This window comes from Rhinolophus hipposideros, assembly GCF_964194185.1.
Source record: "Rhinolophus hipposideros genome assembly, chromosome: 14".
Classification (NCBI taxonomy): domain Eukaryota; kingdom Metazoa; phylum Chordata; class Mammalia; order Chiroptera; family Rhinolophidae; genus Rhinolophus; species Rhinolophus hipposideros.
This window is the reverse complement of record NC_138060.1, coordinates 24,551,157-24,569,525: the sequence shown is the minus strand read 5'-3', so window position 1 is coordinate 24,569,525 and position 18,369 is coordinate 24,551,157. Positions and strand designations below refer to the sequence as shown.

The window sequence follows — 18,369 nt, the reverse complement described above, 5'->3', positions numbered from 1 at the left end:
TAGGGGCTATGCCGACAGGGTAGCATTGTTTGAACAGAAAACGCTCACTGCCTGTAGTCAGTAGCTGTTTTGTGGCGTTTTCTGTTATCTCAAGTGTGGCTCTGTCTCAGGTGCAGGCCAACAGACATTTTGTTGTTTTCTTGCAGATATGGCTCTGTCTATAAGTCAAGGTCTCTGAGACCTAACATTCAGAGACCTAACACTAATGACACCTCGTGCCTCCTGATACTCTGAGATATTCCTGCCAAAGATACTTAACCTGGATCTAATCATGAAGAGATGACTGATAACTTAAATTGAGGGGCATTCTACAAAATAACTGGACTGTACTTTTTAAAAATGTCAGTGCCATTAAAGAAAAATAAATTGTGTAGAGGCAGAAAGTTGAATGGTGGTTGCCAGGACCTTGGGGGAAAAGGAATGAGGAGTTGTTTAATGGGCACAGAGATGAAAAGGAAGACAAAAAAAGTTTGGGAGATGAATGTGGTGATGGTGGCACAAAGTGTGAAAATAATGTCACTAAACTTAAAAATGGTTAATTTACCTATGTAACTTTACTAACAATTGTCACCCCAATAAACTTTTTTTTAAATGGTTAATTTTATGTTATATACATTTATCACAATTTGAAAAATAAATACATAAAATTTTAAATTATCTGAAAAAATCATCTTTTTATATGTTTACAGGTCATTTGAATTTCATTTCCCTGAACTGTGTTCATGTTCTTTGCCCACTTTTCTACTGTTGTTGGTCATTTCAATTCATATACAGATAGAAGAGGGAGAAGACGGAAGAGAGAAGGAAGGAGGGAGGGAGCGAGGGAGGGAGGGAGAGAGAGAGAGAGAGAGAGAGAGAGAGAGGAGATTGGCGTCTTGTCTATATTAGTTGCAATATATTTTTCCTATTTATTGCATGTCTTTTGACTTTACTCATGGTATTACAAGTTTAACATCCAGAATATTTTTTGTAATGTAGTTGAATGTATAATTTTTTTCTTTTTTGGCTTCTCAATTTTGAGCAGTAGCCAGAATCCTTCTCCACTCCAAGGTGTCTCAAATGATTTTCTGCACTTGAACCACGCTCAGACATCTGCCTCCCTCCTGGAATATGATCTTTTCTAAGAGGGATAAGAGCCAAATCATGTGTGTCCCCAGCAGCCCACTATGTCTGGCGTAGTGTAAAAGCTCAAGAAATGCTTGTTGAATAAAAAAATTCCAACTGAGACAAAACTATCCACTTCTAAACACCTGAAGAATCCTCAGGTTCATGAAGCCATTCTCCCTCCCACCCCCACCCCCACCCCTCCGACAGATATTCTCCAGCTTTGGCTTGTGGTTATCTTTGTGTTTATTGAGTCTGCGGCCCATGATGCACCAGGTGTTCTTCAGGGCAAGGCTGCTTGTGAGTCATCATTCGCCGAGCATGGGACACCAAGCACATGATGAACATTCAATAAATGTTTGAGGTGTGAATGTCCAAGGGAGGGGCCGAAACTCTTTCCCCAGAACTTTCTCCCCTAAGTATTTGTTTATATGTACTTTTCTTCTGGGTCTTGGTCTGCCTTAAAGTTTGATTTGTGTTCCTGTCTCTTCACCCTGCTCATTCCCTTCTCAGATCCTTTGAAATGATGTTTCCTTTGCCTTGAATGTTTCTTCTCCTCCAGGACTTCAAAAGACTGGCGATCAAGCCCAGGCAGAATGCCATAAACTGAATGTTTGTGCCCCCACCCTCACCCCATAATACTTATGTTGAAACCTAATCCCCATTGTGATGGTATTTGGAGGTGGGGTTTTTGGGAGGTGGTATTATGGAAGAGATTCCCTTGCCCCTCCACCATGAACCAGAAAGTGGGCCCTCATCAGACACCAAATCTGCTGGCATATTGGACTTGCCAGGTTTCAGAACTGTGAGAAATAAATTTTTCTTGTTTATAAGCCGCCAGACTACGGTATTCTGCTATAGCAGCCCAAATGGACTAACGCACTCCAGGACTTCAAAAGACTGCCTTCTCACCAGTCAGGATTTAGCTGAAAGCTCACCTCACCTCACACTTTCCTAAGTCCAAGGCCAATCTAGCTCTCCAGTCATTTGCTATCCTATCACTGTGTTTTGTTTTCTTCCCAGAACATCATTATCTGAAATTATTTTGTTTATTTGCGTATTTGTTCATGGTAAGAGTTCCCCCTCCTTCAAGAATGTCAGCTCATTGAACTGTAAGACAAGGCTGTCTTATTTCCTGCTGTATTCTCTGCACATAGTGACTAATAAATTTTTGCTTAATGAATAATAATATTTGCTTATTAAGGAGCTTGGGCGCTCCTCCTGGGAAGGATTTAGATCTAAATAATAATGATGATGGTGATGATGATGATGATAGTAATAGTAACTATTTATTGAACCTGAAGAATGTACTAAGTTCTACAGCAAGTACATTTCATGATTATCTCATTTAATCTTCACGACAACCTATTTTTAATCCCCATTTGTCAGACCCCACTGAAGCTTAGAGGAGTTACATCACACAGTTTAGTGCTAGACTGCTGGTTTTCAAAGGGGGGTCCCTAAGTAGCTGCAGCTTCAGGACCATGTAGGAATCTGTTAGAAATACACTTTCATAGGTCCCACCCCAGGTATACTGAGTCAGAGCCTCTGGGGTGGAGCCCAGCAATCTGAACTTTAACAAGCTCTCCAGGTGATTCTGATGCACTAGTGTGAAAAACTCTGCTAACAGAAAGATGAGCTTGGACTCTTTTTACAAACCACATTAAAGAAAAAAAAAAGGGCGGTCAGATGCCTCAGTTGGTTAGAGCTCGAGCTCTGAATAACAGGATTGCCAGTTCGATTCCCACGTGGGCCAGTGAGCTGTGCCCTCCACAACTAGACTGAAAACAATGAGCTGCCGCTGAGCTTCTGGAAGGGAGATGGCTCAGTTGGTTAGAGTGTGAGCTCTTAACAACAAGGTTGCAGGTTCAATTCCTGCATGGGATGGTGGGCTGCGCCCCTGCAACTAAAGACTGAAAATGGCAACTGGACTTGGGGTTAAGCTATGCCTTCCACAGTTAGATTGAAGGACAACGACTTGGAGCTGCTGGGCCCTGGAGAAACACACTGTTCCCCAATAAAATTTATTTTAAAAAACATTATTGAGATATAATTCACATATCATACAATTCTTGCACTCAAATGTCCAATTCAATTATTTTTAGTATGTTTACAGAGTTGTGCAGCCATTGCCAAAATAAATTGTGATTCGATTAACGGATTACAACATTTTGTCTCATCTGAAGGAAAGCCTGGACCCATTAGCACTCCCCATTCCTCTCCCACCCCCCAGCACCAGCCCTAAGCAATCACTAACTTATTTTCTGCCTTTATAGTTTTGCCTATTCTGGACATTTCCTACAAGTGGAATCATAAAAATATACATGTGATCTTTTGTGACTGGCTTCTTTCACTTTGCAGAATGTTTTCAAAGTTTATTCTTGTAGTAGCATGTACCCTTTTTATTGACAAATAGCATTCCATTTATGGTTATACCACATTTTTTATCCATTCATCAATCGATGAATATTTGGGTTGTTTCTATCTTTTGGCTATTGTTATTATTGCTATGGACATTTGTGTATAAGTTTTTGTGTGGACGTATGTTTTTATCTCTCTTGGAGATTTGCCTATCTTTCTATCTATCTAGGTCTAGAATTGCTGGGTCATACGATCTTACCTTCTTCACACTACATATTTCAGCTATTTTTAGTCTCTGCTATTATTAAATTATTATATTATCAATAACACCAATTTCTCTTCTATCAATTAAATGTCTCTGTTGAAAAGTCCTTTAATTTTATTATCACGAATCCTGACCTCAATCCTTTGACACGGGAATCATTATCCCTGTTGTACAAGTGAGAGAAATTGGGGCTCACAGAAGGAAGACAACTTGTCTATACTCAAACAGCTAACATGGGTGGAGCTGGGGCCATAACCCACATCAGTCTGTTTTCTGTGCCCTCTGTGCCTGATATCATGGCCTGGTCTGTACCCTGTCCCAAAGCTTTCGAAACATGACTTGTCCTCTCCTTTCAGGCCTTTTCTGGAAGTTAGGCTGGCCTGAAATCCCAAGGGTGGGAGCTGCACACTCACTCCCCATGCTCTTTTCCCCAATTGGGGCTGAAGGCCAGGGGAGGGGCTTCCCCAGAAGCTAGAAATAAAATGGAGGGAGGCCTAGGCTGAGCAGGGAAGTATTGTAAGGAGGTTAGGAGGCTGTGAGGGGGAGGTAAGGAGTTTTTTGTTTTGGGGTGTTTGATTTTTTAGCTCCTGGAGAGCAGGTGAGGTGGGGATTGGCAGAGTTTTGCTATGAATAGGGAGTGAAGCCAAAGCTAGCCAACTTGGGTAGTGCAAAGTTGGGGAGAGGGCTTTCACAGACAAGGCTAGCCTGGGGAAACCACCTCACCCCCCAGTTGTTAGAAAGAAAGTGATTTTACCTGACTGGGGTAGGGGCTTTTCTTCCATGACCACACCTTGAGACCTCTGTGCCAGGCTCTCTCTGCTTTGGGAGCTGGAATTAGAGAGAACATCTCAGAGCCAGGCATCCAGGGACTAGGGGGCTAAGGCAGAAATAGACATTTGGCTAGGAAACAGGAAGGGCAGGATGAAGGGGAAATTCTGTGAGCCGTGTAAGAAGACTTTCCAATGAGTGGAAAGCAATGCAACTGGGGCTTCAAGGCTACAAACATTTAGCCCTAGGCCAGAGAAAGGCCTTGCTGGTAGAAGGAACTGCCTGTGCAAAGGCTTGGAGCATGAAAGAGCTTGAGTACAGAGGTTTAAAAGAGAAAATGGTGGCAGGTGAGCCCAGGCCTATCAGCTAGAGCTGTGCTGTCCAGTATGATTACTAGTAGCCATAAGCCACAATTATTATTTAAATTAGTTAACATTAAATAAAATAAAAAATACAGCTCCTCAGGCATACTAGTCACATTTCAAGTGCTGAATAGCTACGTGGGGCTAGTAGCTCCAGAGATGGAGAGAATAGATATAGAACGTCTATCATAGCAGAACAGCCCTTGGGTACGTGGGAAGCCTCAGAAGGGTTTGGATTGCTCAAGGGCCCATGGGAGAGAGCTGGCTTACATTGCGCTGCCTGGCCTGTGAGGGCCTGACCAGTGAGGTCTCTGGACTATAGGTGAGGGAACAGTCCCCAGCAGTGTGAGGTGGTGTGACTCACCTTCTGCCAGCGTAAAGTGGACTCTGCCCCCAGGGACAGGAATTAACCAGGCTGGGCCTCTTTGTCCCGGACTCGGGATCCCTGATCAGTGTAACCAGAGCCGGGGTCAGAGAAACATGGAGTGAGTGGTCGTAGGGATGGCAGAGCAGCTGCTGGGTGGAGCTGAGCCTGGTCTCGGGAGGGTCTCCAGCTTGGTCACACTTAGTGTGCCTGGGGTTGGACAGGAGAAGCGCTGGGCGAGGCGTATATGAGTTGAGAGGGGAGACCAGAGTGGAGGGTTGCTGGATGGGGTGGGATCGTACTGTGTCAAATGACGAGAGAAAGGGAACCCTCCCAGCCCACTATAATGAGCTGTTTCTGCTTCTTTCCCAGGTCCAACATAGTCCAGCTGGCGAGGATGGAATATGCCATGAAGTCCCTGAGCCTTCTCTACCCCAAGTCCCTCTCCAGGTGAGGAGAGCTAAGGGTAGAAGGGAAGGGGACTACCTGTGAGCTGTAGAGCAGAGCTTCTCAAATTTCAGTGGGCACATAAGTCATCTGGGCATCTTGATAAAATGCAGATTCTGATTCAGAAGGTCTGGATTGGGACACAAGATTTTGCACTTCCAACAAGCCCTCAGGCGGTGTTCATGCTGGCCCTTACCCCCAGCCACCACCACACGTTGAGTAGGAAGAGGTAGACACTGGGTTTGGTGCTTTCATTCTTGATCTCATTTAAACCTCACCACGACTTTGGGAATTAATAGATGGGGAAACTGAGGCACAGAGCGGGTGCTCTCAATCACCTAGCAAATGGGTCATAGGGCCAGGATTTGAACTTGGGCCTGCCTGACTCCGAAACCCAGTTTCCCGGCACTCCTCTGGTTCTGTATAGTGCATGTCAGACTGCAAAATGCCTTACACTTCCCCACTTCCTCTCACTTGACAGGTGAGAGGAGGGAGGCAAGGAAGGAAAGTGGCATTGGGGGAATGTGGAGTGGGTCTTCTACCACCTTGTTCCTCCTCGTGGTCTGAGAACCAGCAGAGTCAATATCATCTCATTCGGGAACTTACTAGACATCTGGAATCTCAGACCTAGTGAATCAGAATCTGCATTTTATCAAGATCCCCAGAGGTCTTCTATGCCCATGCAAGTTTGAGATGCACTGATCCAGCAGGCTTTTACGTAAGACTATCTAGAGCAGGTTTAGTGGGGACTAGGGGGAGAGGAATACGATAAGCTCAGCTTACAGGGGTTGGAGAGTGAGTTGCCCTGCTATGGGCAGCAGACAGCTCATTTTGATACCTTCCACTGCCCTCAGGTATGTGGCAGTGAGTACCTCGGTGGTGACTCAGCAGCAGCTGTCAGAGCCCAGCCCAGAGGCCCGCAGGGCCCGGCCCTGCAGAGTGAGCACCGCTGACAGGAGTTTGCGGAAGGGCATCTCGGCGCACAGTCTGGAGGACCTCCTTCACAAGGTTTGGGGCAGGCCTACCCTCTACACAGCACAACCACTGGGACCTTGGCTAAGAGTTGGCCCTGAAGCTGCCTCTGTCCTCCAGGTCATGAGCTGGGAGTTCAGCAGGGATGGAGTTCATGGCTTAGATGGTGAAAAGATTTTCTTTCTGATGCCAGCTCCAACGGGTGGGTAGAGCAGCCTGGAGTGTTGTCCAATTGATTAATGATGTCTGTTTGGTGACAGGAAGAGGGCAGTATATTGCCATCCTATACCAACATCAGGTCAGTGGTATTTTCAGAGCATATTTTTGTTTCTGGGAGGACCCGTAGGTTGCCTTTTCCAGTAATTCTTAAACTTGTAGAAGTGCCTGGAAGTTGGGGAAATGGGCAAGATTTTAGACATTCCCTTCCCTGTGTCCTCCCTTCAACCAGAGTAGTTCTCCTTCCATCTGTCCCCTACGTTGTTGGTCTTCCATGTAAGGCTTTGTTAGTAGCTGTGGAAGACTTTCTTCAAACTATTGGTCAGGTAACCTACCAGAGGAGGAAACTAAGGATACACAACTCTTGTGGATGGTAGTCATAGCAGGCAAGAATGACACCCTTCTCCATTTCCAGGCTCCCTCTCTACTTGGTTGGAGGTAACTTCTCCCACTGCCTGGCCTACAGCCTCATCTAATCGAGCTCAGTAGCCTTCATGTGCTTCACTGTTCCATTAGATTATCAGCTCCAGGAGGTGGGACCCTGCTCATCTGCAAGCCCAGGTGCCTGGCACAGATCAAATGTTTGGGTTAGACTTCCAATTACTAGTCTGTTTAACATATAGAAATCGTAGCTGACCTAACCCTTTATTCTAGGTTCCCCATTTCTCTGAATTAGGTCTATTCTTCCTGGGAGCCAATTTCTCCTCCCTTGTGAGGCTTCTGACGGTGCCAGACTCCATTTCTTGTGCCTTGAATCAAAAGTGATCTTTCACACTGAGTCTAGAATCCTCACTATTTTTCACCTTGAGGTCTGGGGACCACTTCCTGCATGGCCTTGTTAACACCTGGCTTTCCACATTTCACCTCTGAGACTGTTTAAGTCATCAGTGAGGCCCAGGGATTGGGATTTTTAGCAGGTTCTTCAGGAGATTCTCACAGCTGAGTTTGGGAACCCCTAGTCAGAGTCCTAACTCCAGAGGATGCAGGGAGGAACAGCAGGGAGGGTCCAGCTTTCTAAGATGAACCACAGTCAGATGTGAACCTTCCAGAAAGAGCAGGGAGGAGGACAACATTCTATCTAGCCTCCCTTTCCAAATTTGGCAACAGAAATAAAGGAGCATAGAGAGTGTAGGGGGAGAGGGTAAGGCAATATGGTTGGCAGTGAGCAGAGTATGTCCCTTATTGGCCATGGCAGAGAACTGTTGGGTTTTATTTTAAAAGATAAGTAACAGTAAGCCACTGGAGGATATTTTTTAGAAAAACTAATTTTGAAACAATCTCAAACTAACAAAGGCTGCAAGAGCAGTACAAGACTTTACTTGAATCACTTGCGTCTAAGTTGCCAACCTGATGCCTATCGTTTTTGGATACTTCAGTGGGTGTGTTCTTCAAACCAGACCTTCTCTGATATAAACACAATACAGCCATCAAAGTCAGGGAAAATAAATGGTACATGACTACCATTTAATCCTGAGACTCCATTCAAGTGTTGCCAATTGTCCCAATACTGTCCTTTGTAGCAAAAGGACCCAGGTCAGGATCAAGTTTTCTATTTAATTGTACATCACGTTAGTGTCCTGCAATCTGGAACAATTTCCCTGACTTCCCTTAATTTCCCGGACTTTCATGGTTTGACTGTTGTGAAGATTATAAGCCAGTTGTTTTGTTTACTGTCCTTCAGTTTAGAAATGTCTAGTTACCTACAATTTTGAGTTGTCACATTATTGTGTAACGTGGATGATTTGAATTAAGAAGGTCCAGTCAGGCTTCTCTGTGTAAAGTTATTGTTTTTCCCTTTGCGTTAATTATGTCTGGGGAGGCACTTTGTACTAAGTAAACATGCCATTCTGAAGCTAACTTTCAATGTATTCACTTACTTATATAAAAAAGGATTCAAGCATTCCTATTTAAATGAGCTATAAGGATGGTAACAGATTATTTATTGATGATCAGATTGTCCCAGACTTAGCCAGTGGGACTCTCTTCAGTCCTACTTCTGCGTTGTGCTTTCTGATTTTCTGGCACAAGGTATTGCAGGTTTATCTTGTACTTTCCCCGCCCTAGCTCAGTTTTTCTAAGGAGGTCTGCTTCATTTTATTAGGTTGGCGCAAAAGTAATTGCAGTTTAAAAGGTTGAAAATAATTGCAAAAAAAACTGCAATTACTTTTACACTAACCTAATAGTAGAAAATGGTATTCAGAAACCAAGATCTGGGAGCTAGGTGTGTTCATTGCTATCGGTATGTTGCTGATCACAGGCCTTTATTAAAGGATTTTAAACAGAAAAATATGTTCTCTTGTGAATCCAAGTAAGAAAAGTAGAGAGAATTCTGTTACTCCAAGGTAACTAGTGGTATGGCTGTGAACGTCCTGGTCTATCCTTATACGCATATAACTTACTTACATGAGGTTATGTAGTACGTAATGTGACTTTTCATTCTGTGACATGTTGTGGGTCTCTTTCCATTTTTAATTACTATGGTATAAAATTTATTAAATGAACATTGTGGTCCACGTACTCTTGCAGGTGATTTATAGCATATTTATTTAAATTAAAGTTTTTTGGGGTGACACTGTCTAGTAAAGTTACATAGGTTTCAGGTGTACAATTCTGTATTACATCATCTATACATTACATTGTGTGTTCACCAAGCAGAGGCAGTTCTCCTTCCATCACCATATATTTGATCGACTTATAGCATTTCTTGTAATCATAACCTTGAGGTAGTTACTATTATTCCCATTTTTTAGAGACAGAGGGCAAGTTCAGTGGGATTTAAACCCAGGCCATCATCTCATACACTTTTGCATTTAATTATTGTGAAGGCTCTAAGACCTACTTGCCTCAACTTTTTAGATGATGAAACTAGTTCAGAGAAATGAGATAACTTGATTAAGTTCAGAACAATGAAGTAGGGAAGCTAAAATTCAAACCTAGGTCTGTTTATCTGTAGGGTTCACTATCCAAAGCAATAGCTACTAATTACATGTGGTTACTGAACTCTTGAAATGTATCTAGTTGAAATTGAGATGTGTTTAAGTATAAAGTACATATAAGGTTTTGAAGACTTAATATGAAAAAAATGTAAAATCTTATAAAGTTTTATTTTGATTATATATTTTTAGATTGAATTAAATATATTACAAGTAATTTCACCTGTTTTAATTTTAATGGGACTATTATAAATTTTTAAATTATATATGTATGATAAAGAGCATCTATGAAAAACTGACAACTAATATCTTACTGGAATTCTGAAAGCTTTCCCCTTAAGATAAGGAATAAGATAAAGATGTCTGCTCTTGCCACTTCTATTCAACATTGTACTGGAGGTTCTAGCCAGAGTGAGTTGGCAAGAAAGTAAAACAAAAGGCATCCTGATTGGAAAGGAAGAAGTAAAACTATATCTATCTGCAGATGACATGATCTTGTATATTAAAAACCCTAAGGAATACACACACACACACACACACACACACACACACACACACACAATTAGAGCTAATAAATGAGTTCCGCAAGGTTGTAAGACATAAGATCAGTCTATAAAAATCATTTTTATTTCATACACTGGCAATAAACAATATGAAAATAAAATTAAGAAAATAATTCCATTTATAATAGCATCAATAAGAATAAAATATTTAAGAATAAATTTAACAGATATGTAAGACTTACAAGTTTAAAATTAACATTGCTGAAATAAATTAAATCGAACACATAAAAAAGACCTAAATAATGAAAAGACAAGTGTGCTCAGGGATTGGAAAACTTAGTATTGTTAAGATAGTAATATTCTCCAACTTGATCTGCAGATTCAATGCAATCACCATGAAAATCCCAGCTACTCTTTTCATAGATATTGACAAGCTGATTCTAAAATTTGGGTAGAAATACAATGCACCCAGGATAGCCAAAACAAAGTTGGAGAAATCACACTTCTTGATTTCAAAACTTACTACAAAGCTACAGTCAGTAATCAAGACTGTTATATTGCCATCAGGGTAGACACACTGTATTAGCTTACTAAGGCTGCCATAACAAAGTACCACAGACTGGTACTTAACAGCAGCAATTTATTTTTGCTCAAATCTGGAGGCTAGATCAAGGTGTTTTCAGGTTTGGTTTCTTCTGAGACCTCTCTCCTTGGCTTGGAGATGGCCATCTTCATGTTCACATGGTTTCCCTCTGTGTGTTTCTTTGTCCTAATCTCCCCTTCTTATAAGGATACCACTAGGATTGGATTGAGGCCCACCCTAATGACCTAATTTTAACTTAATTACCTCTTTAAAGATCCTATCTCCAAATACAACAACATTCTGAAGTACTGGAGCTTAGGACTTCAACATATAAATTTGGTGGGGGAGGGATATCATTCAGTCCATTATACATACAAATCAACAGAATAGAATTGAAAGTCCAGAAATAAACCCACGTTTCAATCATCCATTGATTTTCAACAGGGTGCCCAGACTATTCAATGGAAAAAGAATAGTCTTTTCAACAAATGGTGGTGAGACAATGGGATATTCACATGTAAAAGAATGAAGTTGGATTTCTATATTACATTATGTACAAAATTAAGTCAAAATGGATTGAAGAGCTAAATGTAGTGCTAAAACTATAAAACACTTAGAAGAAAACATAGGTAAATGGTAGTGATTTTGGTTTCTTAGAGATGGCACCAAAGCACAAGCAACCAAAGGGAAAAAGCCAGACTTCATCAACACTAAAAATTTTTGTTCATCAATAGACACTTGCAAAAAAAATAAAAAATGAAAAGACACCCCACAGAATGAGAGAAAATATTTGCAAATCACATATCTGATAAGGGTCTAGTCTCAAGGATATATAAGGAACTCTTATAACTCAACGATAAAAAGACAACCCAATTAAAAATGGACAAAGGATTTGAATGGATATTTCTCTAAAGAAGATATACAAATGGCTAAGAACACATGAAAATATATTCAACATCATTAGTCATTGAGAAATGCAAATCAGAATCACTTCATACTAGACTGGCTTAAAAAATAAAAGACAGATGATAACAAGTCTGATGAGGTGGCAGAGAAATTGGAATCTTCATAAATTGCTGGTAGGAACATAAAATAAGGCAGCTGCTTTGGAAAACAGTTCCTCAAGAAGTTAAACATGAGGTTAATTGTATGACTCAGCAGTGTCACTACTAGATATATACTCAGGAAAATTAAAAATATATCTTTACCCCAAAATTTGTACATAACAGCATTATTCATGACACTCACAAATGGAAATAACAGCGTTATTCATGACACTCACAAATGGAAATAATCAAAAGTCTATCAATTGATAAATCAATTAAAAATGTGGTTTATCTGTATAGTAGAATATTGAGCCATGAAAATGAATGAATCATGCTACAACATGGCTGAACCTTGAAAACATATTAAGTAAAACAAGGCAGTCTAAAAAGATGACATAGTATATGATTCCACTTATATGAAATGTCCAGAATAGGCAAATCCATAGAGACAGATAGCAGAGTAGAGGTTGTCATGGGTTGGAATGGAGAGTGACTGCTAATGGGTACTGGGTTTCTTTTGGGGTGATGAAATTAGATAGTGATGGTGGTTGCTTAATTTTGTGAATATACTGAAAAACAATGAATTGTATCTTTTAAAAGGGTGAATTTTATGACATGAATTATATCTCAATAGAAAATTATATATGTAACTCCCATTATAGATATATATTTTTAAAAAAATTTTTATTGGGGAATGCTGGGAAACAGTGTGTTTCTCTGGGGCCCATCAGCTCCAAGTCAAGTTGTCCTTCAATCTAGTTGTGGAGGGCACAGCTCACTGGCCCATGTGAGAATCAAACCAGCAACCCTGTTGCTAAGAGCTCGTGCTCTAACCAACTGAGCCATCCAGCTGCCCCCCATTATATTTTTATTAGACAACACTGTTCTAGAACATTAACCACAATCTCAGGTACCAAGGAGTATCACAACGTAGTCTTTGGATGGTGATACCACACACCATCCACACACCCTGGGTTCCAGTCCCATCCCACACACCCTGGCCCACTTGTTCTTTCCCTGACAGCTGAGGTGATATGCTATGGGTCTTCCCATACCAGCTCTGTGGCTGCATGGGGATGGCAGAAGCATCGCTAACTTTATTCCCTAGGTCCAGTACACCCTGATGCTGGCAGACAAGCCCTTCTTCCTGGTGCTGGAGGAAGACGGCACAATTGTAGAAACAGAAGAGTATTTCCAAACCCTGGCAGACAACACAGTGTTCATGATTCTCCAAAAGGGGCAGAAATGGAAGCCCCCATCAGAACAGGTAAGGTACCACCTGTCGAGGGAGAAGAGTGGGAGCCTGGGAGAAGTCTCTGAGAGGTGCCAACCACATGGTTGTCTTGGTGCAGGGCACTAGGTCCCAACTCTCCCTCTCCCGTAAACCTGCCAAGAAGATTGATGTGGCCCGTGTAACCTTCGACTTGTACAAGGTGAACCCACAGGATTTCATTGGCTGCCTGAATGTAAAGGCGACCCTCTATGGCACATACTCGCTTTCCTACAATCTGCACTGCTACGGGGCCAAGCGCATCGTGAAGTAAGTGAATTGGGATTGGCTGGGGACAGGTGGGTACGCAGCAATGGGGAGCCCGTCTGCTGCCATGGACCTCAGCCTTCTAGCGCCTGGAGGGGTATTAATGCTGACATAGCACGACAGTTAGCCTTTGTCTAGAACTTATGGCTGAACTAGTGCTTGAGATTTCACTAGTGTGTGCCAAAGCAGTACACACACTCCTCCAGGTAGAACAGGTATAGATTTAGTTTTCCTAATTACCTTCCACTAAAACAAATTCTTTTTTCACTTCAAATAGTAAGTTTCCTTAAGTAATCTTCTAATCAACTATTTAAAAATGAACGTGTCAAAGATTTTATTAAACTCATTAATGTGAGAACCAGCAAGAAGTCACAATCAGTTCAAAGCGGAATACAAAATCCCACCTGTATAAGGTCCATCAAGAATGATGAAAATTGGGGCAGCTAGATGGCTCAATTGGTTAGAGCGTGAGCTCTTAACACCAAGGTCGCTGGTTCGATGCCGACATGTACCAGTGAGAAGCAACAGCTTGAGCTTGGAGCTAGGCCACTGGTGGATTGAAAAACAAGAACTTGACATCCTGGAAAAATACACTGTTCCTCAATATTCCCCAATAAAAATAAATAAATAAATAAATAAATAAAAGAATGATGACATAAACAGCAAATAGAAAAAAATTAAATGAAAAACAAAGAATTCTCAAGTAAATTTATAAATACAAAATTGGACTTTTCCGTGGTGGTGAGAGGGATGAAATAATTGTCCCTCCATAGGATAGAATTACTTTGCATGTCTATGGACAATTAGTCATTGTATTGTCTAATGAACTTGAAAAACGTTTTACTTTACATTTGAAAGCCTAATCAAGTATCATAGGAAGCATGGAAATATATTAACTTTTGAGACGAGTGCTGTTATGGTAGTGTTTCTTAAATTCAGCTGCTCCAGTGGTGCTCTAGAAAATTCTTACCCATTAGATGGATGTAACCACTGAGGCAGAGGCCATCCAATTAGTCCAGAGCCAAAAAGCTAGGGAGTAGCAGAGCATGACCTCTTGCCAGTTTCTTCTGACAGATTCTACTCCTCTCCAATTGCTTCATTTAGTATTTACTGAGAACCCACTGTGTGCCTGTCCCTATGCTGTAAGCTGAAGAATAAGGTGTCAGAACAAGCTCTATGAAAGCAAGAGTTTCTGTTGCCTCCAGTACCTTAATGAACGCTGGCATAAAGCAGTAATTCAATTTGTAGAATGAATGAAGACACACTTATGATCCTTGTTTTCAGGGGGCTTCTGAGAAATCCTGCTCAGGGTACCCCGAGTTCTGCGAGGGCCTATGTAGCTAGAGCATATCAGACTTTCTTGGCTTTCTGAGTTTATTCTCTTGCACACCCAATCTGCAGATGAGGAACCTGAGGCTGCGTGGTTCTGCTTGCCAGAAGCGACACTCAATAACAGGCTTGAGCCTGGTTTTGTGGCTAGAAGTTCCATTTTCTTCTTATATCATGCTCTCTCTTGTTCCGGGCTTCCTGCCAGTAGTTTGCGGATTTCAAAATCTGGAGCAAGAAGTTTTAGTCCATTTAGGGGACATGTGACTCTTGGGCCTAAACACTGGAGACATCTTGGTACCAAAAAAAAGTTTTTAAAAAATTGCAAGCTGGAGTCAGTGTAGTGAGTTAGTGGTGTTGGCTAGTTGTTTTTCTTAAATTGTGCTAAAATATACATTTCATGAAAGTGACCATTTTATCCACTTTTAGGTGTACAATTCTGGGACATTCACAGTGTTGTGTAATCGCCACCACTATCCCTTTCTGGAACTTTTTCATCATCCCAAACTGAAACTCTGTCCCCATTAAACACTAACTCTTCACTCCCCTCCCCCCAGCCCCTGGTAACCTCTGTTCTGCTTTCTGTCTCTGTTAATTTGCCTATTCCAGGTACTTCATACAAGTGGAATCATACAAGACTTGTCCTGTGTCTGGCTTATTTCACTTAGCATAACGTTTTCAAGGTTCATCCACGTTGTAGCATGTGTCAAAATTTCATTCCTATTTACGTCTGGGCAACTGTTTTAAACCTCAGTTCTCTAATTTGAGAAATGAGTATATTTCTCGAGTGTAATCTTTTCATTTTTAAAGTATTTTCATGTGTAGATGTTTATGGTTCTAGTTGTCTTTCTGCTCCTCTCCACCTCAACCATAACTTATTGAATGAAGGTTGATAGAAGACAAATTTTAATATCAGCCAGGAAGTATTAATTTTCCTTTTGTTTTCCCCTACCTGACCCCCCCTTAGGACTAGACACCCCTAGTGACTCTCATCTATCTCTTTTAAACATTTGGGTAAGGACTTGGTTAAAGTAGCCAAGCATTCAACCAGTTACTCTTGACCCCATCTTTCCCCGTGTTAAGTGATCTATGTTATTTCAACCTCTTAACCCTGTGTGGGATCAAAATGGTATCTTCATGCCCAGGACTCTGAAAAATTAGCTTGACTACAAATGACGTGGAAAGGCCTCAGAGTCTAGAACAGACACTGGGCAGAGTTACGATCTTCATGTTACCTAGACCAGTCTGGTTGGTCCAAAGTAATATTACAAAAATAAAAGGCCTTGTTAAATGAGCTTGAATTTTGCATGAGAAAATAGAGAGGTTGTGGACATCTCAGTTAAGGTACAATTGCAGGTAATGCCTGTGACCCCTTTCCCATTTGCTGAAGGAAGGCAACGTCTGTTCCTGTTTGCACGTCACTCTACAAATGATGAAATTATGAAGGGAGCATGGGGAAAGAAGTATTTAGGGGATGCAGGCCAGGGTTTTCTTTGTTGTTTTGACTCTACTACCTTCTCATTCCACCCAGGGAAGCTCTTCGCTGGGCCCTCTTCAGCATGCAGGCCACAGGACACGTTCTGCTTGGCACCTCCTGTTACATGCAGCAGCTCCTGGATGCCACAGAGGGAGGACAGCCACCAAAGGCCAAGGTCCCATCCCTCATGCCGACCTGTCTGAAGATACTGCAATGAAGGCCCAAGTCCTCAGAGGCTTTCCCCAGCCGAGGACTAGACTGGGGACCCCATGCGCAGCTTGTAGCACCCAAAAGCCTGGCAGAGAGTTTCTTGCCTCCCCACACCTCTCTTACCCCCACAGGACCGTGAATGTGGAAGCAGGGGGAAGGGCTGGAAACCTGGGGTGGGCTGGCCAAAGGGTACTGAGGCTTCTTGGCCTGGCCCAGATCCTTCCTGCCCAAGGTAGCTTAGCTGACCAAGACTGGTCACCAGCAGGCTAGGCATGAAGTCTGCCCTCAGATGCCTGTCTTCACTTGCTATACTTTCATTATACTTCCTACCTCCTGGATCTTATCCCTAATACTCCTGAATAATAAGGCTCACTAATGTATTATATGAGAGAGTTCACAATAAATGAGTTATGCTGATACATCTTCTTTGCCTGTGTTCTTTGGGAATGAGAGTGGGGTTCTATCTGGAAGGTTGGAAAAGTCCAAGGGAAGAGACTAATCTATTGTCAAATCATTCTCTAAAATGTGGTGTTACAGGAAACAGCACTTCTGCCAAAAAAAAAATATTTGCAGTTGATTCTGGAACTAATGTCTGCTTACTCAAAGACTTGAGCAAACCATTTAATCCATAAAATAAATAACAATTTCCAAAATAAATTTGCCTATCAGAAGGGCTTTGATTGGCAGGGTGGGATTCAGGCACTCTTCTAATTTCTCATTGTTGCATCTTATTACAACTTTTAAGTGTTTAGGTGGGAATGTACTAACCAAGGTGTAATCCAGCTCTCCAGCAATGTCTTCCCTAGCTTGCCAGACAGTTCAGAACTTTCAAGCTTAGGATTCCAAAACAGCTGTTAGCCACCACAAAGAATTAACTTCTCGTCAGTGTGAGTTTCAGTAGAGAAAAACAAGACAAGTGTGAAAAGCTACGTTTGTAGGTGATTGTGCTTCAATCTGTGACTCAGATTTTAAAATGTGTCATTTCTGACCTTTACCATGAAGCCTATTTGGGTTTATTAAAAACAAAAACAAAGGCTTGTGTTACCAAAGGTAGAGCTGGAGAGTTATTGCTGGCGGTGGACCCAGACCCTGCCGCCATTTATGGGAAGAGCCGCCAGAGCTGGCAGAACACTTTCTATTCTGGGCTTTCCTGCTTTTGCAGTTATAGCTGGAGCCCTGGCTCAGTGTGTGCCATCCTGTCTCCATGGGCTGGGCCTTCTGACATGGAGGCACGATGACCAGAAGCTATTCCTGGTCAACCCTTGCTAAGGCTGTGGCCTACCTGCTCCTCCTATAAAGTTAATCATACACTGAGTTGGCTGGGGTGGCAGAAGCTTGGAATTTGTCACCACACCCCCTCCTCCTGAGATGCAGAGTTTCACAAGTGCGTTGAGTGACCAGCTCTTGGCACTGAGCCCTTCCAGCCCAGGAAAAATTAGTTCTTGCTTTTATTCGAGGAGCTCGGAGGCGAACGGAGTCACACAAGATGTGGGCAGTGAACAGGAAAGGGCAGCCTTTGATGAGGCTGTGGTGTGTGGAAAACTCCAAAGAGCAAGGGAGCTCAAGCCTCAGCAGGGCCAGGGACCAGTCCAAGTTGGGGACTGGCCCCTCTGAGCACCAAGCACAGCCAGTGGAGGAGAGGTGTGTTGCAGTTAAGGCAGGCTCTGTGCCAGCCCCGCGGCCTTAGTCTTTCCATCTGGCTCAAAGCTGCTGCTTACGAATGCACAGGAGACCTTCCAGAAAAGAGAGTCTAAAATACCGTGGGGCCTTGTGACAAAGTACAGTGATGGCCGAGCCCGAGCCCAAAACAAGATAGAAACACTTGTAGTCTTGCCAAATATCTTGCCAGTCTTGTCTATACAGAGGATGCCAAGAAAATGTATACACATTTTAAG

At 42.3% G+C, this 18,369-nt stretch overlaps 1 protein-coding gene across 6 annotated transcripts; it reads left to right on the top strand.

Annotated features, from left to right (window-relative positions):
- The first annotated feature begins 4,231 nt into the window (after positions 1-4,231).
- CIDEC (cell death inducing DFFA like effector c) lies at positions 4,232-16,897 on the top strand. 6 transcript variants are annotated; one of them, XM_081073166.1, is made up of 7 exons: positions 4,236-4,276; positions 5,597-5,674; positions 6,526-6,679; positions 6,764-6,845; positions 13,033-13,191; positions 13,277-13,464; positions 16,319-16,897. In XM_081073166.1, the coding sequence occupies exons 5-7, from the start codon at positions 13,048-13,050 to the stop codon at positions 16,479-16,481; spliced, it is 495 nt and encodes a 164-aa protein (XP_080929292.1). In that variant the 5' UTR covers positions 4,236-4,276; positions 5,597-5,674; positions 6,526-6,679; positions 6,764-6,845; positions 13,033-13,047; the 3' UTR covers positions 16,482-16,897. The 6 variants fall into 6 exon arrangements, with proteins under 6 accessions (XP_080929288.1, XP_080929290.1, XP_080929292.1 ...); XM_081073162.1 differs by lacking the exon at positions 6,764-6,845 and having other exon boundaries at positions 4,232-4,276; XM_081073164.1 differs by lacking the exon at positions 6,764-6,845 and having other exon boundaries at positions 4,232-4,845.
- Positions 16,898-18,369: the final 1,472 nt, after the last annotated feature.

Coding starts and splice junctions, on each gene's coding strand:
- CIDEC (XM_081073161.1), top strand. Junction 6,680..13,032: donor TGGAGGACCTCCTTCACAAG/GTTTGGGGCAGG, acceptor TTTATTCCCTAG/GTCCAGTACACCCTGATGCT. Junction 13,192..13,276: donor GGAAGCCCCCATCAGAACAG/GTAAGGTACCAC, acceptor GTCTTGGTGCAG/GGCACTAGGTCCCAACTCTC.